We start from the raw sequence: 24,562 nt of genomic DNA on the forward strand, positions 1-24,562 counted from the left end.
AAATCTGTTCATCTTTTGAATGCCGATTTCTTTTGTAATTAGTTTATTCCTTTTCCAAGCCTCCTTCCCTAGTTTTCAAATACTGTGGATGTTATTACTGCACGCTGCTACACCAACAGACGAGAGAAACATGCGCTAGGTCAACACACAAACAGCAGTTTATTAACAAGGGCCACAGAAGCATTTGGAGCAGCATCCTCAGGAGTTTTGACTGGATTCAGATGGACTGTGCTGGGATGGGAAGGATAGCTCAAGCAATACTTGAAGCACGCCGTTGCCGTTTGCGAGGCACAGGTTCAGGAACAGCACATGTACCCAGACAGGCGGGCAGCAGAGGCTGTAGCTCACCAGGCACTGTGTCTCCAAGACTCCTGTTGCGAGTGCTCTGCCAGCCTCCATCAGACCTGCACCCCTGGAGCGTAACTTTAATTTAACTGAACCTTCCCTCAGAGCTGCAGCGTCAGGCTCCCACTCTCCAAGCTGAACAGGAGACTTGGTCGAGTGGAAACACATGGCACTTTTCTTCCTTAAGGAAGGTCATAATAGATCACATTTTTGTACCTCTTACAGTCTTGCTGACGCATCTTGCATTACAACTGGATGAACTGCCTTACCTGGGAAAAGGCAGCATGACGGCATCCCAAATCCCAGGGCTGATATTTGGGCCCCTTGCTGCATGATTGGCCCTTCTGGCACCTTCACAGCACAGCAAGAATTTGAACATTTCTGCCTTTGGGCACCTAACTTTTAGTACCCAGCTTCTGCAACAGATGCCCAGTCCGAGACAATACACACGACCATCCAGTACCAAAGAAAGCCAGGACACTGGGCAGGGAGGCAGCTCAAACAGGCAAAAGGAAAACATTTTAAATCCACTGCAACCCAAGAGAATGAAAGGTAAGTATTTTTCCTGTACTCGAGAGCTTGTGGCTGTGATTTTTCTGTTAGATTCATAAACATGTTATTTGTAAAAGAGGAGATAGCCTGGTTTTCTTTTAGCCAGTTTTAAGAACATTTGCTCCAGGGAGACTGAGTCCCTTCTTTACCTCATGGGACCAAAACTCTCTCCTCTACATCTGAGGAAAGTATCCTAGGTTCCAGATGTACCATGAGAGGTAACTTTTGCCTTAGCCAGCTGTTGCACCGTAACTGGCAATCCCTGAGGACATTTCTACTTGCTACGAAAGAGATCGTGAGCATGTTTTTCTGAACCCCTCCTCACAACGCTGCTTGTCTTGCATTCACGGTGTTGTGCCAAAGCTGTAGTTCAACCTCCTACATTTTCATTCTTAAGTAATTTCTGAAATAATCTTGAAGGGTAACTCAAACTGAGTTGCACGCTAGGAAACTACTTGTTAAAGGAAGTACTCTCAATTCTTTCACTGATGCCTACAGTAGCTGTACTCAGTATACACTTGATACTGAAAAATATTAAGCACATTTAAATACAAAACTGAAATGAGTATTTACTACAAGTCATTATTAGCATGGGGTGTTGTCCCCCTAAAACAACCAACCAAATACTACTTTAGCAGGTACGTTTACAACCCTGTAAGCTGGAAGTTGTTTCAGATCTGAAGTTATTTCAAGTAACTTCAGGCAAAAGTCCCTACATGCTCCTCTCGACTTAAAGAGGAAAAAACCTAAAAGATTTGCCCCTGCACAACTTTATTGATTTGCAAGGAACAGATGCACAGACAAGTCTAAATGTGTTTACAGAATATATCCTTTAAGGCAATGATTACTGCTCTTATCCTCTCTTTGATGAGCACATGGATAATATGCTGAGCAATACCTGTTACAGGTAAGCCAATCACAGTAGCAGAGGAAAATATTGCTAGTAAAAAAACCTACCAAGTATTAAGCATTCACTTTCACAGAAGGAATAAAGTACATATTCACAGTTCCTTTCCTTTAGCTGTGGAAAAGAATTGATTTTTTTTTTTGTTTAAATCTGATGCAAATTTTCCCCTTTCAAAAAAAAATAAAAAGAGTTCAGAGTTGACACTGTCGCACAAAAATTGACACTTCAAGGTTATGAACAAACTAAGTTTAATCTAAACCTAGTTTACAGTTGCATCAGAGGAAGAACAGTTGCAGTCTCTTTCCGGTAAACGAATGCAACAGAAGCTATGTCTGTGTCAGCAAGTAATTCAGTATGATAGGAGTGAATCCATAGAATCAGTCAATGTTCAACCTCTACGCCTACAGCATATACAGTCTGGGAATTTGAAGGCCAGGTTTAGTCTGATCCTCCAGACATCCTCAACACATAGGTGGTTTCAAACTGCCTGAAGGAAAACACTGCTATGGACTCACGTCACCATTAGGGGCCTGAGGGCATCTGGTGCACACCCAGAGCCCAGTTCCCAGTTCAGATTTCTCCCAAAGGAAGTGAACTCAAGAGCACCAAAACTGCTTTGTCAGCCAAACCAGTATGTGGCAAGCGGGGATGAGAGAGGGATTTACTCCCAAACTGCACAAACTACATCACTGCTGTAGATGCGGCTGGAGTCATCCCCTAAAGAGAACACATCTATTAGGATGTTCAGTCTCATACAATACTTGTAACCTTGGGCTGAATGACTGTTTATTAATGAACTGCGTTGCGGTGTTCCCAACTGAACCAGCCTGCAGAACTGCTTTCAGCATGTAGAGCATAAGAAGCAGTAGTGACGTAACCAAAATTACAATGATTTTAAAGTTGCATTCTACCTGCAGTGTGAATTAAGACAGACACACAAAAAAGGGGCTGCTCAGGAGAACCTGAAAGCAAAATTGTCACTCCTGTTGCCGATGTTCAGAAAGAACAATTGCTTACTTGCGTAAGTTAGAAATTCCTTCGTATAAAGGGGCACTAAGATGCATAAGATGTAATACACTTCATAAACACAAGCATTTTACAAGTCCATATTACAAGCCATAATGTCTAGTACATCAACATTCCACAATACAAATCTTGTCTTTATATTTAAAAATAGAATATAAACAAATAGTAATTCACATCAAGACAGTTGCCACAGCAAAATTTCTCAGAGAAAATGCTTTACCTACACAAAATACCCTAAAGCCTAATAAGCAAGCTCTAAAGTTCTCCAATTTAACAGCGGTAGGGGTAGAAACAAAAAAAGTGCAAGTGACATCCAAAATTTCAGGAAAATCAGTAACTCCAAATGTGCCATGCGCCTCAGCTGATACACAGGTCAGCTTCATCTGGGGAGTCATTACCCCTAAATATGACACAGCATACCGTTTTGAAAAAGTAACAGAATAGTTGATTTACTTACAAATTGCTTTATTGAAGCTATAACTTAATAAATTTGATGTTCAAGGTGTAAAATTATCTCACAGACTAAAAATTAACACAACAGGAAAAAATATAAGTAATACAAATCTACTTATGTCACCCTACTGGTAGAATTGAACCTGTAGGATGCTATTCTTTGATGATAAGGAATTAAGACTATCACAGGACTGAATAAACAGAGAGGGAAACACAGTAATAGGGTACTTCACAGTAAAATACCTCTTTATTAGGAATTATTTAAATTATTATTTAAAACTAGCTTTTTATTCAGGTAAGAAAAATAGCATTCTGACTTTTAGCCAGTGCTGATTCTAGTCATATGCAATATTCTAACAGCTAGAAAAGTTATTTGCACCATTGCTGTCCATTAACCGTTCTCCTAACTGTCCATTCACTGTCTTTTATTTTTTTAGCTTGTTCTTAAATATGTTGAAGAAATTCTTCAAACAAGGTTTGTGTTTAGATCTTAGTTAAGATTGACAGACTGACTTAACATCAGCATCTGTTATTAGCTCACATACAGCTTTTATAAGCCTTCTTTTAAAGAACAACATGGTTCAATAGCTGATCTACGAAGACAATAGAGGGCAACTCTCCAGGAAGACTGTGGTAGAACAAATCCCACTCTTCTACTATACCGTTTAGTACTGTAAAGTAGCAGCAATTTCAAGAACTTCAGTTAATTCTATACCCCTTTATAAGACAGCACTGAAGAACAGAATATTGAGGGCTAGTGCTATCACTAGTCAAACAGTAAACTACTTTGTGTGTACATTTTTATACTCAGTACAAGTCTAGACTCTTTCTCTTGCTATGCTGTAACTTAACAGTTTAAGGTAATTAATTGGATCATGCTGTAAACAAAGATATAAAACCTTCACGTAAGCTTTACTGGTTTAGGAGTGTGCATAAATACTTGCCTTCTAAAAAAAAAAAAAAGCTGTTTAGTTTTCCATCATGACCATATAATTAGGTAGCATATTTTAAAACAGGTTTTCATCCAATTAAAAATGAAATCTATGCATTTCACAGAAGTGTTATATAACATTTGTAATGAAGTCTGTGTTTTTTAGATACCTGATGTCCATTTTCAATACGAGATGTATCAGACAGGGAAAGTATTCTCCAGACAAACATGTTATTTTTGGTCTTGTAATTTCTTCCATCCTCTGTAGCCAATATGAAGCTAAAAGATACCTGTTTTAAGTAGACTCCCATATGTAGACGTTTCTTAAATGCAGATGGAAACAATGGATGATGATATTACAAAAATCTCCAAATACACTGAGAATAGCCAATAGGCCACAAGTTTGTGGCTGTTTTAAGCAGTATTTTAAAAATATATAGAAACACCAAAAATAGGCTATAATCAGGAAGTAATTTGATACTCAAATAAATAGAAAATTTGCATTTTAATGTCACATTGAATTTTAGTACATTTCAATCCAAGAAAAAAATAAACTGACAGACATAGTAATGAGTACAGGATTATATATATTACAATATGCCTTGTTATAATACATTTGTGGCTTTATGATAAAAAACCTCAAGGGCAGATGGAGTTTGAGCTCATTTAAGTAATTGTCAGGAACAAAGCATTAAATGCATTTCTGAAATAAGTACTTTTATTTAATTTCAAAATCTTAAAACAGCATTAGACCCTGGCCTTTTCTTAAAAAAAAAAAAAAAATTTAGTTACCATGGAGTTAGCTAAATAAGTATTCTGAAAGGTTTAAACGATATAGAAAATGCTTTTCCCAATTTTACATACAATGAAAGGATAGATGATTTCAAAAACAGCACCTATGGCTAACTCCATGTTGACCTTGACCTAGAAATGCACATTACTCATCTCGCCAAGGAATCCAGCAAATTTTGGAAGTTGTCCATTTCACATGAAAGCAAAAGAAAGGGTTATCATATGCAAAAATATTTTTCAAACTGTTCTTAACGTGTAATTGAAAACTAAAGGCAAGGTCTCTTCATTATAAAAAAATAAAGGTACAACAGAGACTCTAAAGGAAGATATTCAGCTATACTGAAGTTGCAACCCTCTGAAAAGAAAGAAAAAGGAAAAAACTCAATTAGCTAAGCTTTGTGCTCTAACCAAACTACTTACAGTGATTTTCAATGGCAAAAGCCCATGCTGACTGGGTGATTCGACAGTTCCAAATACTTTTTGTAATAATTTTTATTTGTATACAAGGACACTAAAATGATCCAGTCATGCAACGTTCACTTTAAGCATTCTGCATCTCTTTTCCGATCTTATAGCTAAGGATCTTGTTCCAGTCAATCTTGGTGCGGGTAACTGGCAATTGTCGACGTAAGGCCTTGAAAGTAGTGTCCGACATAGTCTGATAATTCTCACTGATAGCAGTCTGTTAAACACAAAGTCACACAAAGCAAAGACACATGAAGAACAGAACTAGGATGTTATATAAAAAGTTAAATGATTGAGTGATCTGTTACCTCTTAAACAAGTTTAATAAAAATATGCTAAATTAAAATAATATTTTATGAAGGAAAGCTGTTAGATCTAGATTGAAACTATGTGAAGAAAATTAGTGAGACAGATGCAATAAACCTGGCTGTAGCCTAGGTGTTTCAGCAAACCACAGTGTGGTTAATTAGCAGCATGAATAAAATGCCGATCAGAGTTAGCTCATACATCATTAATTTCAGACACCAGTCTTCCACTGTTTTGCCTGTGGGGATGGTAGAGTCAGCCCACAACATCGTATGAACTTGAATCTAATGCATTTGATAACATACTTAGTAAATTTTTATTAAAGAGCATTTTTTTTTAAAAACTGACAGAACATGGTGTCTGAAATTTACCTTATGCTCAAGACCTAAATGAACATGAATCCACTTCTACAGAGGATATCTAGGACAGTTATACTTTTCTAACTTTAAAATGACTAACTGAAATGGATAATGCTTATAGTTGTATTTAGCAAAGCTGTCTAACAGAGTAGCCTCTGAACAGAATCTGTAGAAAAATTCCACTTAAGGTATGCATTAATACTGAAAGAGATCAGAATTGCCGGTATTTGATCACGCTAGGGACTTTTCTGCACTCAAAAAAATGACTTATAAATGTAACATTAAGTAGGTGAGTGCAATCGTCAAAAGGTATGGAAAGGGAGGATAGAGTTAATAACAGCATGTAATCTATTTATATTTGTATGGAACTGCATTATCTTAATATCAAAAGCTTGCTAATTATAGAATACTAGCTTTGATTAAGAATATGGTAATGTTATACATGTGAGTAAGGATATAGTGTTTGTTTCCAGCTTACCTGATATTCATTTTCTGCAGCCTCTACGATTTTTATAAATTCCTTCGCTGTCTGGGCTTCATTCTAGAAAAAGAGCATTTCAATTAGGTCTGATGTACAGCATTCTAAGTGATTCTAAGACCAGTTGGATTATGTTTTTTCCTATAGTTATGAGAGATGTCAGGTAGACTCCATGAAAACACATGACCATTTAGTGGCTAAACCAAAACTAAAAAAAAACATTCATCCAAGAGGCATATGCCACATTATTATAATATTTATATTATTATTATATCAAAAATATAAAAACAGTCCAGCTGCAACAAGCATAAAGATTACCATGGAGCTCTTTACACTATTTTGATTTTAAATTCCATGGTATGATAAAAAGACATATGGAACAGAACAGCATTTGGAAATATGAAAATGCACACGTGTGTCTAAAAACATGCAAATTATGGATATTAACATTATCAATGTTAAATTTCCAGTACAAATTCAGGAAAACTTAAAGAACACCAGCTAACCCAGAAGTATGCAGAATACAAACAAAAAACCAAAACAAATTTGTTCACCTCTAAACATTCTGAATCTGGAGACTAAGCTGAGGCAAACACTAGAATTTATATTCCTGATCTTCTGAAAACATCCCTAAGTACATCTTGCAAAAATGAGGGTGCAACACACCACAATGTCCAAATTTCATCATGACTGATAAACAGTTTCTTGGCTTTGGGCCTCATCCTTAAGTATGCAAGTGTGTGTTTGTTTCAAAAATAAAAAATGACCCATCAGTCAATCTGGAGACAAATCAGCTGAAGTGCTTGAAAGAAGTCTCAAGAAGGAAGCGAGGGTTCATGAATCTCAAAACTTCCAACTTGGTGTTGGAGCCATTCCTAAGGGTGCTTTTGCAGAAGCTGTTGAAAGATAGGAGTGTTCTTGCCCCACATGATCCCTCATTCCTACAAAGGCAAAGACTGGGAGAAAGATACGGCCGCTTCAACTACAACTGGTTCAAAGTTTCAGTGAAACTGCACCTAGCAGCTGTGAAAGCGCTCCTGGACACCGCAGAAAGAGAGGAAGGAGAAGGCAGAGACCAAGTAGAAAAAATGAAAGGGTTCTGACTTTTCAGTGAACTGAGGCAATGATTTCAAAGGCTCTGCTAATGAAAGGAAGAAGTCAGGGGTATAAGGTCCTATTTGGCTCAGAGAGAAGTTAGGGATAAGAACATAACCTTCAGCTAAATTATTCATAAACTCTAGAAACAAGATAACTCTCCAGTCATTTACTTCAGTTGTGACCATTGATGGTACAAAATTGTTTCTCTGCCAAACAACAAAAAAGAGGAGTCGTTGGGGCTCCTTTTAATCTACCTACCACTCCTTCTGTGTGAAATAAGAACCTGTACAGCCTCTGCCCTCTATGAAGCTCAAAGCCAAGGCTAAAAATTGGTAACCAGCAACATACTTGCTTTTGTTCTAGCAGGAGGTAGGAAAGTTATGTACAAGATGTTTTTCTACTCATTGGTCTTCTGCTGCTTTACTAAATTGCAGAACAGGATTAAGTTTCTTCCCAATAGAAAGTGAAGCAAAAGCTATCGAAAGGAGAACTTCCACACAATCTTCCCTGAAGCAACTCTTAGTTGAATGAAAGACTGAACACATCCCTTTGCTTAGGGGGTCAAAAGTAATTCTGTATCTACAGCTTCAGAAGTGTTATCAGTTGGCACCACACTCCCCCATTCTTCATGATGCTATTGCAGCTGAAAAGCTAACAAGCCTTGCTTTATATTAACAATGTTCTTTATTGATTAATTGAGCTTTTGAGCCAAATTGGTCACTACTAGTCCTTATCGTTAAAATACTTCTACTGTTCACTTTTATAACTTCCATTTGCCAGTTTAACTGAACTGGCTTAAGTTTAATTAAAGAACACTCCAACAGAAAATCTTACTGTTTATAAACACAATCTCCAATAGGCAAGAATATTATTTCAAAAGTAGTAGTTGTCCATGTTGCAACATTACCAACTCCTGAAGGATACATCTGATACTATTTCCAAACGATTTTTATTTCTACTGTCTGCTCCTCATTACTATAATGATCCATTTGGAAAGAAGCTGAATAAAATTATGCTTTATATTTAAAGCTGAAGCATCTCTAAAAGGGCTTTTTGTACAGAAAAGCAAGAGGCTGACAGCACCAGTTACAGACAGGGAGGAAGTGAAGGAGAATACCCACTACTGCTTCTCAACTGGTAGCATTTGTTTACTATTTTTAGCATACTGGTCTTCTCCCAGTGAGCAAAGGAGGCAATCTCCTAGAGACCGTACTACTTCATTGCGTTATAACAACTCAAACCTGCTTCATATTCAAAAATTAATTCTATAGGTCACTCTGCAGACCAAAGTTTAAATACAACAGAAGTGCAGAAAGACGGACAGCAAGCTAAATGAAGACTTACAATCAAAGTTAATTTAGCTTATATAAGCCACATGCAAGCATACATTAATTTTAATTTTTTTTTTTTACTTTCTTTTTTTTAAAACAGTAGCTACATGTTAGGTAAAAGTAATAAATATTACATACAAAATATTTATAAATTAGAACATTAATTCCCATTCATGCAGAAGAGCGAGGTAGCCTCCAAATTTTTGGGTTTTTTAAAGCTTGCTTCTCTTTTTAAATTAAAAAGTCACTTCAATACACACACTAAGGTCTTTAAAGTTCACTTACAGACACTGTTAGAAAATCTTGTATGTCTTTATGGCTCACCAGCTGAACATTACCATCTTCATAATAGTGAACCTACAGAAAATTAAACGAAGAACCTCATATTAAATGTTACAGACCAACAACATAAAGGAAAATCAAAGTATTGCCGTATTTATCATAATAACAAACCTACATGAATCAAACAAACACACGTAAAGTGTTACAGAACAACAAAACCAAAACCAAAATGTTGTAGAATTTAAATATTTTTGAAGGGGATTAGTAAAGAAGCTACTCTGGAAACATTTTTGTGTTGATGTGCCTTAAGTAGTATTTCATGCAAAGAAGTTTAGAACCACAGAATCATTTAGGCTGGAAAAAACCTTGAAGAACACAGAGTCCAACCGTGTACCTAACACTGCCAAGTCCACAACTAAACCAAGGTTTTGATTAATATCATGAAGATGACAACATACTATTTACGTCACCTTACTAGGAACTCTTGAAATGGTGAAGATATATTTTAAGTGGCAAGGCTTCAGGATACCGTGAAGTTGTTTTTTGCTTCACCCAAACTGTTTTCTAGGGACAGATATTTTCCTCTATTAGATATGGCTTATAACAAAAGCTGGTATTTATGTAGACAAAGGAGCTCTTTGGGACAAAGTTTGCCAAGGTTAGATAGCAAAGCAGAATGAAATCTATTTACTCTTGAAATGTTTTATCTACAGAACAGCTTCCTTGATTATTTTGCAGGAGAAGGAGACCAGTAAAACCCTACCCAAGCTAACTTTAGTACTTTTAAATTCAGTCGGGAAGGATCTGAAAACATTCAGTTTCTGATGCAACTATTGGAAAACGTAAAAAATAGGAAGCATATGTAAAGTTACATGTAATCGTTCACAATAACTGATATAGAAGAGTTATGCAGCTCACTGACATTTAAACACGTATCTTTAAAAATTTTTTACAATTTTGGTAAAGTCAGCATAGTCAGCGTAGTTGATGTTATGAGGAATTGAAGAATTTGTCTCTCACCTTATTAGGCAAGATAACATTAATTTGGAGATTAATGCACAATACTATAATTTTATATACTTTATGATCATGATGTGGGCACGAGACCCTCAATTTTATAAACAATAGAGAAAACACAACACAGAGTAAAACAGCTATAATACCTAAGCAAAAGAAAGGTTTCCTATATAAGAAAAACATTATTTCCTATGATTCATCTTAGATTATTATTGTGCTTATTATCAAATACTTGTTTTTCAAGAAAAGGTATCACACTACCCATAAAATAAGCTTCTTTTCAAATCAAATATTATTGGGTGAAACTTCTGCCAGCCTTTTTCAATCCAGTTCCTAAGAGATGATTAGTGCTTACTCAGTGCAAAATTCTGAGAGCTCCCAATGAAACAGCAGAACCCAGACAAGCATAAATCTCCCCGCTTCTCTGTCACAATCCACTGCAAAGGGCTCAAACCTCCCCTGTGCTCTGAGGCTAACATCAGCACGAACATCTTATCTGTCTCACTGAGTCACATTCTTGGCAAACACTCAGGCCTAAAAACTTAACAGGGATGAAGAGTCAAATCTAATTCTGGGATGTGTTGTATCTTATACAAAATATGAGAAGTAACTGTTCTGTACTATACCTCACTGCTGACATCCTTCTAGAATGCTAGGTCTGGGTTCAGAAGACTACAAGAAGGATGATGTTTATGAACAGAACCTCTTGGAAAGGTTAACTAAGGAGGGATGAGAATAACAAATTATCTAAGAGATAAAATTAGTAACCAGCACATTTATGAGTTGTTTTCCATGCACAGTTGGAGCATGTCAAGCGCCACAGGGACTTAGTTTTAGTAAAAGACTCTGCTGTTGCAGTTTTCCCCTTACATATAGTTCAAAGAAAATTAAACAATGGAAGAGATTAAAACAGTTGAGAATCTCCTACATTAGAATTTATTAATAGAATTAAAAAAAAGGAAGAAATTGTGCAAATGACCTTAAAAATACTGAAGACACCTGAAGACAGCAGGTGATGCTGGAATTTTCCCCAACATATTAATAAAAGGTCTTATCAGAAACAGGGCAATGGCTGTATTGCTGTCATAAAGATTCTGCAAACAACACTGAAATTTCAGTACTCTGAAATTTCACTAATGTTGTAGTGAGTTCATATTCTAGAAAATTATTTTGCTCCTTAAAAAAAATTAAAGCACTTTTTTTTGTTTGTTTCTTTGGAGAGGGGAAGGGGAAGCACTCTCACATACACTGAAGAAATTGTACACAATTTCCAAAAATTTGAAACTGAGTTCAAAATTCCCTGATGAAACAAGCAGTTCCTATACAAGCAAAAAAAGTAAAACTTTTCATCACTCCCCAAAACACAGACTTTAATGAATGTAAATAATGTCTTGATTAATTATGTGAAATAGGAATAAAAGACAAAATCAGCTGGTGCCCAAATTGAGATGCCTATTAAAACCTGACTAAACTCCCTATTCAGGCTATTTTCTAGGCTACTGGGCTAACCTTTACCAGAATTAGGTAGACACCTGCCTGCTTGTTCTGGAAAATCTTTTAAGACATTTAACCAAAAGTGCATGCTGTGGAGAAAATGCCCATTTTGCTGCAAACTGGATTTAAGTGACAGTTTACTTAGATTCTCCCGAAGTCTTGAGAAGCCTAGAAGTTATTTAGGGTGCTTACCATGACCATCTTGATCTGACAACATAATATTGGCCATCCACATTTTGACTATCATTCCAGTCGTTATAGAATTTGCCCCAGAATGGGAAAACAGATTCAGGCCCCCTGCTTGGGTGGATCTGAACACATCTACCACATCCTGAAATAACATCCTAAGTCTCAGGTTATGGCTAGAAAAACATTCCATTGCATCTTCCTTCTGAAGTCAAGTGACTGAGCAGTAAGGAAGTACAAAACTCATGGGTGCACAAAAAGAGCAGGAAAAGGGAACTTGACTCTATGTCTTATAAAAAAAAAATAAAGTACTATGCTGAAAGCCAGACTGTACTAAGATTCTAGTCCCTGATCCCAGAATTGTTTTAATAAACTCCTGCACAATATGTGTACACATTCCAGGGAACTAATCCAGGAAGTCAAGCCCCCCTGCCTACCACATGACAGTTAGACTTCCTTTGGTCTCAAGATTTCTGCATCCCTCCTTGGACAGCATCTCCTTTCTGAATGCTCTAAAGCCAACAGGAAGGGCAAATTCTGAATGAAGGAGAGCCGGATTCAAAAATTTCAGATGGTGGAATGACTGAAACCAAAGGTTCCCACCTTTCTGACCAATAGGGTGGGTAACATGAAAAAAACCTGCTATTATTATTATTAGTTAAAAAGAAAAAAACTTCAGAAAGGGCCTACCCTCAGGATAGGCTTGTGCCACCATGAATTCAAGAAACAGGAAACCAAAGAGGTATATGTCTAGCTGAGGTGAATATACCTTCTGAATAGTCTTCTGAATCATTACATTGAACACATGTTGTGTTTGTAAGGATTAGGTAAATATGCAATTAAGATGCGTAACACTTAACTGAATGGGCATCTCTGCTTTGCTTATTGGGTCCCCAAATTCTCTTAGAATACTTAATACACTGGCCTGAGTCTCCCAGATAATAACTGGAGACTTTCCTGATCAGGGCACAGTTTGAGATAAGCGTACCTGAATTTTCAAGATGCCAGCCACTTGAGTGGTTGAAGGGGTGATTGTAAACTTCCATTCTGACCTCCAACGGCCATTCCTTTAAAAAAAAAAAAAAAGAAATCAGATGTCACCCCACTGGTTAAGAAAAAAAAACCCCACCAACATACAACTGATAGTCAAATGAAAACAGAGAATGAAATATGCTGTGCAACTACACATGACAAAATCTTTTCCTAAAGATTCAGCCCCGTAACCAGCTGAGAAGAGAACAGTTTCCCAAAATATTTACCTTCAGTTTTAGATGTGGACCAAGGAGACTTATTAGTAAGAACCTTTTAACAATAGGACTTAACTTTGAAAATACCTAAAGACTCCAATGTTCCTTCCTTCCTTTATTATTAATTAGGCATATATTGTCAATATTTTGTTTCCGGGCCCTGCATGACTTGCTAGATCAGCTGAAGTCACACTTCACATCAGGCTATGAAAAACTTGAATGGAAGGAACACTAATAGCAAGACTTTCCGCTATGCTGAACTGTAACTAGGCCTTTCAGCTCTTCTAGCATTTCTGTTCCAGGACAACTATTTCCTTCCAGTTTCCTTCCACAAATTCAATATCCTTGCCAAATTGCTTAAAGGGAGTTTCAAACATCTGGAAAACAGTATGGGGAGACTGTAGTTTCACCTGATTTCTTTCCTGTAGACTAGACATTTTCTTTTTTAGTTATGAGGTTAGTGGATTAGAAGGTTAGTACATTAGAGCTATATTAAGAATGCACTGCAGCTGTATCTTAGTTTCTCCTTTGCACTTAAAGAAGGAAAGAAAGTTGATACTATGAGTTCCAATCCTACTAATGTTAGGTGTAGATTCCAATGCATTCAACAAGGGAAGAGAAAGAGATAAAGTCTTTAAGATTAACACCTACTAATGGATCTATATTGACACATCTTAGATACTAACAATGTTAGCTCAATTATAAGGCCACTGGTTATTACTTCAGATGATATCCAAATTATAGATTATCACTGAAAATTCAGACTAAGACAATTCAGAAGCTTGTTGGCACCTCTAAGAAAACCGAAGAGTGACCCAACTCAGTGACACTAATATTACTGGTAGCCTTAAGACCGACCCATTAGTTATAAGAACATGCTGAACTACATTTTAGGTACAATATTAGTTTTTAGATGCATGGGATTCAATGACTAGCTAACAGATTTGTCTGCATCTTAGTCACTTTGTGGTCCTTGAAGTTAAGATGACCACAATGTTTCCACTCTGGGATACCTTTTTTGTCCTTAAGATGCTATTCCAAGAGAAGAGTTCAAGTTCAGAAGGATCCTTCTGTAGGAAAAGCTCTAAGTTAGAAACAGCGTGTCATTACTTTATTTACCTCTGCTGACTTAAGATGTTTTATAAGAGATTAACTGTCCTTCCTTTTCCTTCATATTCTTTAATAAACCATCTATCCTACTATGCTGATAGTATTTCAGAAATTCATAGAAGACTTTTCTTTGGCATGTATTGGTTTTCTATCATCCAACAAACTTGCTTTCACAGTAGGTTGCCGGCCTTCCAAATGCCTAAAAAGCTGGGATACTTTGAGAATAAATACTGGCTGTGGCTTGGGCTGAACATCCAGACATACAGTTGGATAACTGAGGAGCCTGATTAACTTTGAATCTATTCCTCCATCCCCAAATCCCCCAAACCAATATGCATTTATTACAACTTGCCAAGAATGAGAATTCGTCTGACTATCCCCCTGTAAAACTTAGAAACATGGTCAATATTTACCCATAGATGTCTGACCATAACTTTATTAAAGAAAACTTTCAAGCAAGATTTTCTCCATCTATAAAAGGTTGTTGCATATCTGTTCCTCTTCTTCAATATAAAGACTATAATATTAAAGTGATTATTTGGAATACCAAAATTCATTCATAATTCTGAACTAAAAAGAAAATCAGTATTGTTTCAAGTTACTTTTAATATTGATGTAAAACATGCAGACTTAACTAGTCAAGTTTAAGTCAGTAGGAAAAATTATTAACTGAGCAAACTCAATTAAAATCTATGGAACAGTATACTGGGCAAATCATTTAACTGATACAGACACATGTTGAAATTACTATGCATATATAATATTCACCTTCAGCATCAGAAAACAAAAGTTGCTGCACTTCCATTCATTACCTGTGGGATTACTAAATATAATTTCAAGCAGATGCAAAATAGCAAATAAAATAATAATGAAATACATTTCTTCAGACAACTGCATCTATTAGCTATCTTTAGGAGATATTTCCTTAACCCAATTCCGATACTGTGGTATTTATCTCAACTCTGCAGTTTCCTGCAAGGAGCTATCCAAAGTTCACCCCAGACTGTGGAAAACATCTTTCAACCAAGTACAGAAAAAAAAAAAAAAAATCAAGCTGCAGTTTATAAGAGTTAATTTCATCCAAGATCACCTTTATCTATATCACAAAAAAATTAATGATTCAAGTCCTACAGTAAATTAATCTTTGGTCACCTTCTTTGTCCGAGACACGCAAACTAGAAGGAGCTGGTTTTATTCTGTCAGTCACAAAGGAAGCAACAAAAGCAGAAGCAACTGTATTAGGGAACACAGGCGTGGGTATTGGTGCCGGTGTGATAAACTGAAAGAGTCATAAGGAATTTTATGGAGTTCCCAAAGTTCTGCAAAGGAGATGCAGACGTGCAGTCTGCCATTTTACTTACCACAAAGGAAGAGATTTCTACATAGTTTTGGCAGAAAAACTTGGAGTGGGGTGGAGGGAGAAAAAAGTCACATGCAAGATGTGCATGCACCTCCTTCTCTGAACTAAGGATTATCAGTGTAACAGCACTAGTGCAGTTATTCAGTTTGTTGTATTTTACTGTATTTGTATCCATACAGAAACTTACCAAAAATTTTTTGCTTGGAACTGATGGCTCTCTATGCATGCAATAATGGTCTGCTGTCCATCAATTGTTTTACCGTACACCTTAATTAGAAATGGAAAAAAAAAAAAGCAAACAAACCCCCAAAAAACAGAGTTAAAGTTTCAGAAACTGTCTTGCTCAAACTGCTTCGAGATATCTAGGTCTATTATCATTACATAAACTGTAAAATTTAATTTTATAACCGCTATGGTTCGTACATAATATCCAGTACATGAAACATTAAAGTGTGTATTACAATGCAGAAAAAAATAAGATTAGAAAATCTGAAGGTCAGGCATCTTAACTGAAATTTTATATACTGCAAACTCATTTTTCTGCAACTACAGTAATTTTAAGCCTATAGCAGTGACTGCTGTGACAATATATATTGCCAGCTGGGTTTCAGATACCAGTTATTCTACAACTAAATGATGATTTAAGCCTTTGCAGACTAGCGAAAAAGTGATTAAAAGGGTGGTTTTGGTTCTGCTTTATCCCCTAAAATCAAATACTACTAAAAATGATCTCAATGAACATGCAATCTGGTTTCCTTTACAGAAGCTGGAACCCATGTGACTGCCCGGGAATCCAATTCAACTTGATAACTCAGCAACTGATCTTTTTTTTTTTCTTGCTAGTTAATTTTTCCATCAGGTTAATACAAAGCACAGGACAGCTATCATTAGGTCAGTTGCTGAACTTCAAATAGTCATAGGGCTCCTAACAGCAAGTGAATGCTATTTTGGTCCAGAGGGAGAGGTTTTATTTTAAGAAGCCATCAGAACCCACTGATTCTGGTAAGAATATAGCATTTGGATATATAGGAGATGTGATGGAGAGAAAACAGTTTGTTTTACTGACAGTTTTGTCAGTAAACCAAGCTAAGACAGACATTTGTATCTTGTGGATTTTTTTTTTTTTTTTTTCCCCCCCCCCTCTTCCCCCCAAAGTAACCAGCCAGGTAGCCAGGACCAACAGGATCAACCTGCAGTAGTCTACAGAAGGTCTTAATGCTTTAAGAAATGTAAATAAAAATTCTTCATAACTGAGAGTTAAGTCTCCACTATAACCTGCAGTAACCACCCACTAGTAATCCAATAGGTGAAATATTAAACTTCTGATGCTTTCCTTCTTTTCCCTGTATGAACCCTTGACAGGACTAAATTCTTTACAGTTGAAACTGCCTATCTTCCTGGTTTACAAAGAGTTACACTTTTATTGTAGATTTCTATCCATAGTGGTAGTGTGGTTATATAATTTAGTACTTACTGTGCAGACACCATTTGGGTAGTGTTCTTTCACATATGCTTTCATTGCTGTTTCAACTGAATTTCTCCACGATTCTATGGCATTTTCAACTTCGTGGGGTCTAGGATCAGTAGCCTCCTTTCTTAAGTGATCAAATTTAAAAGAAATCTTGTTCTTGGGATCCAAAAATTTTCCATTTCCCAAATCACCATGTTCTGTTATCAAAACCTGTATTACAAAATTTTAATTGATAACATTTGCTATTTAATAAAGAGAAAAAACCAATACCATGCTCAATCTAATTATATCCTACATTTAACTGGAGCTTACTCCTGTGCAAAGACTCACATTTTAAACAAAATATGCATATAGCAAGAGAGGATGAGGCTAACATGACACACTGACTCAGGAAAAAAAATCCTGAATCTTACCCTCTTACTGCAACAAACAATGCACGTCTTCTAGTACTAAAGATGGAGCAAATTGTTTCTACAGCTCCAAATCAGGTCTGACTGAATTCAGGACAACACCACAGAATGAAATTTCAAGCTCTTTATAAGCCCTTAATGATTAGCTTATGGAACTGGTACTATTGGAGGGCCATAATGTCTATATTTTGGCAGGGAAGATATATTTCTTTTAATTTTCTTGCCAAAATATGTTCCAATACCAGAACATCTTTAACAGTTTAAGGAACATTACAAGTATTTTGTTGTATTCATACCTGTTCATCGTAACCATCAATTTTTACTGGAGTAAACTGGTCCAAGTTGTACTGTGCAAATGCACTACAAGAGAAAAAAAAACAACAAAAACCTGCGTAAAGCACAATCTTTTTCCTTAGTAGCAGTAGGAGATTTAAATAACAGCTAATAATCTGGGCAACAATGTATCAGAAAATTGTATCAATGCTTCATTATCTAGCAAGCCCAAATTCTTGGAATCACCTTGGTTCATTCAGTGCTCATATTAGATTCCAACCATCATTACACAATAATTTATGTTCAAAAGTAACCTGATATAGACACACACATAAGCTTTACAGTAACCTGTAGAAACTGGAGGAACAGATAGTTTATATTCCACAGGGATCCAATCTGCTAAGCTAGACATCTCCATTCTTACAGATGAAACTAATTTTGGCATAAAATACAGCAGGCATAATGTTTTGATATAAAAGTAGGGTCTAAGGAAGCAGTACCTTACAGACGTTCAGTGCCTATAACATAACAAAAAGCAGAAAATGAAATCCAAAAAGGTGGAGACTAGTTCCAAAATCCAGGTCACCCATTTCCAAAACAGTTGCTCTAATCATTAGGATATAATACAGATCACTCCTCTGCCAAAAATTTAATCTTGATCAAAGATGCACAACACACATAATAGGGTTTTACTTGCCAAGCACACATCTTTTTAAACAAATCACTTACTGACACTTACTGAAAAACATCTTGCTTTTATGCAACTGAGTATGTGGCATCTGGTACTTACTGGGCTGCTCCTTCCCTGAGAAGATTGTCATTATTAAGCAGCAACCGAACATCTGAAAGGAGACGTTTACAATGTAAAAGTACAGTTAACTCAAACTTGTTTCAATCTCATAACTAATGGCAACAGACTGTACAAAACAAAAAATCCAAACCACCCCATACCCCTACAGATTACTAGGTAGGAAATTTATTGCTTCATATTTCATAATTTTGACTGAACAAAACGAGAAGAGTAGTACGGAAATGGATGCCTTCCAACACAATCTGGTAAGCAGATATAAGCCATATTCGACAGGCCATGTGACAGCTCTAAGAATCAGTCAAACTAGTTTTTAGAAAAGTTCTGAATGAGGAGTGCATGGGATTCAAATGAGTTCACTTTTAAGATGTAAATTACCAAATCCCTCACGCTGTATCAACGGCAGTGGTTACTGTATTTTGACGACACTAATATGGTATGTGTTGTACTTTTTTTTTTTTTAAGCCTTACCATTTTTGCTCTCATTCCTTAGTGACACTTAGTAGTCAGCACAATATATCACAATACCATTTCTTCTACCGTCATACAAGAAACATACGAGTATAAAGTCAATACTCTCCTCAGAATGACTTCATATTTACTATGCAGTAAGTTGTTATTTATGTACTTGACTTACTGCCTTATTTACTAGGCAGTATTTTAATAACATTTTAATGCATTGATCATAAACTAACTGATCATTAGTCTCACTATAACATTTTAAACTCTTCTAGAGATTCCCAAGATATCATGCAAGTGAAAAAAAAATCTGGAATATATTCGAAGTATTTTTTCTTTTAAAACAAACAAACAAAAAACAAACCACACAACAAAAACCAAACCAAACACAAAACAACAAAACACCCAAAATGAAAAAAAAAACCCAACACAACAACCCCACAAACCCAAAAAACCCCACACCAAACCAACCAACCAAAATCACAATTTACAGAATTGGAATTTAAAGCTTTCTCTCTCTTTTTTTAAGACGTCAGTATGAATCTCACCGAACACCGGTCGCGCATTTATGATCACATGTTTTGTTATATGTTTTCAAACATATTATACTCTGTTATTGAGCAGGTAGTTGTAACTATGAACTAGCTTAACAATAAAGTTTATAGCAGTACTGCTGTAAGAAATTATATTAAGCTTCAGGGAGCTCAGTTAATGAGCTGCTCACCAACAGTTCATTTCACAAATGCAGTACAAACTAAGTTTAAATAATAATCAGCTGGTCACAGTTTAACTGAAGAGAACAAGGTACTTCTAAAAACATCACATACTTTAACAAATTTAAGCTCTTTCCAGCCTGACACTGACTAAAAGTTTAATACACTAAATCTACTACTTTACTTAAATAGCACCAGAGCTATTTGTAAGCTACAGCTACAAAATGTATGCCTTCTTACATGGTATGTATGCCCATGTATCTTGATGCAAGAAAAACACAACAATTTTTAAAGAAAAATAACATCTTAGGTAAAGTTCAGGCAACAATAGTTGCGAGAAGCTAATTTCAAGTTTCCTTTCAGCTTACCTATATGCTCAGTAAAATGAAGTTTGCCCAGAATTTAAGGGTTAAAAAAATGTTTGGAGGAGATTAATATTCTTTCCACAACTGGCATTAAGCAGTAGTCCTTTGTATATTCAAGGTTAAGTATTTGTAATTATATTCTTTCTTTAAAAAAAAAAAGACCATCTTAATTTCAGCTAGTTTAATTTTTTTTGAAAAATGTTAATTGTCTATCAAAGACTGAAAAAAAAAAAAGAGTACATGTGTCTTCTAAACAAAAACTCTAGCAACTGTTAACTCATGACTGATTAAAAACAGAAAGAAAGCTCATTCTCACATCACAAAGAAAAGTGCTGCTTTCTTCCTTCTGCATTTAAACTCCAAGCTGTCTTGTGACTGCAAAGCTTATTATGCCAAGCTACAAAATCAGCTCTTACAGCAAGTGAGCTGCTAAAATGTAAGCTATAAGAAATTCAGGAGAGTAATCAGCAATACAATTTTGGATATAGATGCCTTAAATGAAAGGACAGAGCAGATAGATACTCACCATTGAACACCTCATTGAATTCCCCAGGAGGAGCATGAATTATGAATTTTGCTGCTATACGCACCTTAAATACAAAAACAATTATGTGTTGTATATACTTGTATTCATTCCTATTCAAACCAATCATGCACTTTACAGGTTTAATACCCAGACATGAAATTGAACAACTCCCACTGTTTCATAGATTTGTTCACATTATTTAAACAACTGTCTTTGTTAGCAACCCAGAATATGAAGTTCCACTTCTTCAAACAAAATAGAGGAGATTATATGTGATGGAAGCAGATAGAGAAATTGAGTCACTCATGTTTTGTACTACTGGCAAAAAGAAAAAGACTAATATAACAAATAAGATCAATAATATATTCACAATCTATTTCAGCTTTCAGTCCATGGATGCCCGGGAACCAACCACATTCCAAGACAGCCAAAAACCATGATGAAGATACATTCAATCTTCAAAGCTTCTCCTCTAATTTTACTACACATCCTATGGTTCTAAACTTTCCAAAAGGCCCACAGCAAGACAGTAATTGATAGATTACATAAGCTTAAAAACACTTGCGTAGATACTAAAGCATGTAATTTCACCTGCATCTACCTGTAAGGCCTCTTAATACCACAGTATCAGCAGATAAAGTTTAAAAAAACACCTTGAGAACTTGTTTAATGCAAGTCCTCGAGCAATTGCCTTCAGCCACAACTTCTTGCAGACAAAACACAGCATAAGCCAGTACTTCCACTAAAAGTACGTGCACCTGCCCTGGCTTTCTCCCTCCTTCTGCTTGCACAAGCACTTGTACAACTGCACAGTGAGCAAAATTAGAAAGGTTCTTTTTCTTTTTTTTTTTTTTTTAGACCGGTTCCCTGAACTGGTTCACTGCACAGCTGCAGACACATGTGCTTGCAAAAGGAACACAAAAATGCTTTTTTTTGATGTGAAGCAACCTTAAAACTTTTCACCTATTACCTTACTTGTAGAACGTCACTCAGCAGACTTGCTTTCATTCATTCTTCTTTCTCCCTTAAACTGTTAGGGGACCCATTATAAAAATAAACAAATAAATAAATGTTGGTTTCCTAACTTAACCTGACAAGAGTTCCTATCCTTCACAATTTACAGTTATCTAAGTTCAGGAGACATTCAGAGCTCTCCTGCATCCTTGATATGATGTCGCTATTCAAATACAGGATACTACCTGAACCACAGTTCCCATTTCTAACACCTTCAGTTACGTTTCTATGGAAAAAAGAGCTGGGAGATTCAGTGTCTGCACTCTCTGGGTTTCCTGTTTGAAATTAAGGTGTATGAGAAGCACATACTCCATTAACAAATACCTAAAAATAACCAAAGAATGTTTTACATTTACACATTTATATATATCTGAAACTACAGAAGAACTGTCTGAACATGCTAAAGCTCTTGAAATGACTTGTAAATAGCTTTTATAGTTGAGGGTTGCAATACAGCCAGTGCTCAGGCCCCAGGTACTTGATAGGGCCCAAGTTTCAGACAACGGTCTCCAGGAGAGATGGTTCAAGCTCAGAGTGCCCTGAGAGAGCGCTTAGCTGCCTCATGCGCAGCGTTCAAACCTCAATGAGATTCCAAATCACTAGCCCAGGCAGCTTTCTGCTCACTAACAGTCAGCACACAGCCACTTGGAGCTGGCTAATAGAAATGGAAAGGCTGTCAGTTCCCAGCTTTCTAAACTGAATGCTACATTCTGGATTGCAGACAGCCTTTATTTGCTGCCTCAAATACCTAAATCAGAACTCCTCTTTCCATGTAAACATAAATTTGCATTATACCAAGACAAATGCCACAGGGTTTATTCTTCTCAAAAGAGAGAGAGAGGCAAGAGCATCTTCTTCTATGGCAGCTTATTAAAGCACTTGCCCAGATAAGAAGAAAGTGTGACTTGGATTGTCTCCTTTGACCCGAAGGAATCTAAACTTAATGCATTAGCCAGAGATTACCGCAACCACCGGTCTGTACACTTTTCCCGAGTGAGGACATACTCCATACCTCTCTGCTGAAGTCAGGGCACTCTGTACACAGCGTACACAGCTCAATGCTCAATCCAAAGCAATCTAAAGGATGTGAAATACAGCTAACTACAGTACTATTAAAGCACTCCTGAAGGAGAAGGGCAAGACAGGCTCCAAGGCTCTATTATCAGGACATTTTATCAAATGCCCAATTTGTAACAGAGTCTGGGATCAGAATGGAATTTAGGCCTCACACTTAAGAGCAGGCATTTAGTTGTGCTTTCAGCATGACTATTAGGCTGACTCCCAGCTCAAAGTTAGATGACAGGACACCATTTCTTGGTTCTGACTCGACTTCAGGATGTGAACAGGGCTGCTTACCCCTGCCAAGGCCGGGTTAGCTCTGGCGCAAGCAGAGAAACACGACTTGCTTAAATGAGCAAAATTAAGCAAAACTTGTGTGCCCAAACTGCACTCTGAATGACCACATGCTTTAAACTGGTAATATCTGTAAAGTGAGATATTAAGTCTGTACTAAAACTGGAATGATACCTCCTTTTCAGCTGTTTTGGTAATGTAAAACTGGTTTTGCTTCTTTTTTCGCTATCAGCAAGAACTATTCTTATCAGTTGGATTAGCTATAGTATGAGTAATATCCATTCAGAAGCATTCAACAGTAACAGATGTTTCCTCAGGACAGACCAACCTAAACATTGCTTTTAATGAACATTTTACTAGTAAATTCAATTCCTCAATGAGAATTTTTTCAGTGTGATAATTCACCATAGATGCCACTTTTTATAGGACAGATAAACACAACCATGCTAATTCGCAATGAACATCTCATCGTGAAGTATAAAGTATATTCATGCTTACAGAAGCAAAAAAACTAACATGTCTTCAGAAGATGAGTCTGTCAGCTAAGACACACTGCATTTTGCTAACCTGCCTTTGTGAAGTCCATTTAAAACTAATCCACTCTTCTTCAGCAGTTAAACCAAATTAATTTATCTGTGGAGAGGAGTATTTAAAAAAGCCGTATTTCCACAACTCATACATACAAGAAGCTGATATAAAAGAATTAAATCCAGTAGTCTCACTTAACACATAAGAACTGAAAAGCACTTATAGCTTCTTTATCGCCACTGAGTTTTTCCAGAAATAAATGCTCTAAAGGAGGTTTCTCTGTTTTCCAAAACCAGACCGATACTGAAGGATAAGTGAATACACTTTCAGCAGCCCCAGTGAGATGAACATCACCCCCTTTCGGCAGTAAAAAGCCACTGGCTCAGCTATCACTTGAGGAAGCACAATTTAAACACAGGGACAGTCCATATAAAATGTGGTGTTTACGGGCAAACAAAAAAAAAATTAAAAATGCACATGTAGCAAGAGGCACATCACTTGTAATACGAAGCGACAGGCAAAAAACTCAACTTAATACAGTCCAGTTGAGACAGGAAGTTATTTTTGCTGAAAACTGTTTAAGAAAACACTTTAATCAGATGCATTACAGTTGAAACCAACACTGGTTTTTCAATACATCAAGACTTTTAAAAATTGAATAGAACTGATTTGAACAAGTCAAAACAGAAACAATATAACACTTTAAAAGTCTAAATGACAAAACCTTTTACATTCACCGTTTTCATACACCTTCACACACAGTATAAGAGCCTTATAAGCATATCAGCAAGTAACAAAAAATTAGGTTACAGTTGAGTATTCCTTTAGAAAACTCAAAAGGCAAGACTGAGAAATCACCTGAAGTTTCTCCACTTATTACTCTAGTTACTCCCAAAACACCAC

General features: G+C 36.4%; 1 protein-coding gene across 1 annotated transcript; it reads right to left on the bottom strand.

Moving 5' to 3' along the window:
- Positions 1-4,700: 4,700 nt before the first annotated feature.
- LOC104070919 (F-actin-capping protein subunit alpha-2-like) lies at positions 4,701-20,872 on the bottom strand. The gene is given in 10 exon segments (XM_009575007.1): positions 4,701-5,688; positions 6,615-6,677; positions 9,329-9,400; positions 13,011-13,089; positions 15,927-16,006; positions 17,214-17,420; positions 17,917-17,980; positions 18,684-18,735; positions 20,765-20,854; positions 20,857-20,872. Coding segments are annotated over 10 exon segments (864 nt in total). The 3' UTR covers positions 4,701-5,547.
- Positions 20,873-24,562: the final 3,690 nt, after the last annotated feature.

Source organism: Fulmarus glacialis, unplaced genomic scaffold (assembly GCF_000690835.1).
Source record: "Fulmarus glacialis isolate BGI_N327 unplaced genomic scaffold, ASM69083v1 Scaffold46253, whole genome shotgun sequence".
In the NCBI taxonomy this organism is placed as follows: domain Eukaryota; kingdom Metazoa; phylum Chordata; class Aves; order Procellariiformes; family Procellariidae; genus Fulmarus; species Fulmarus glacialis.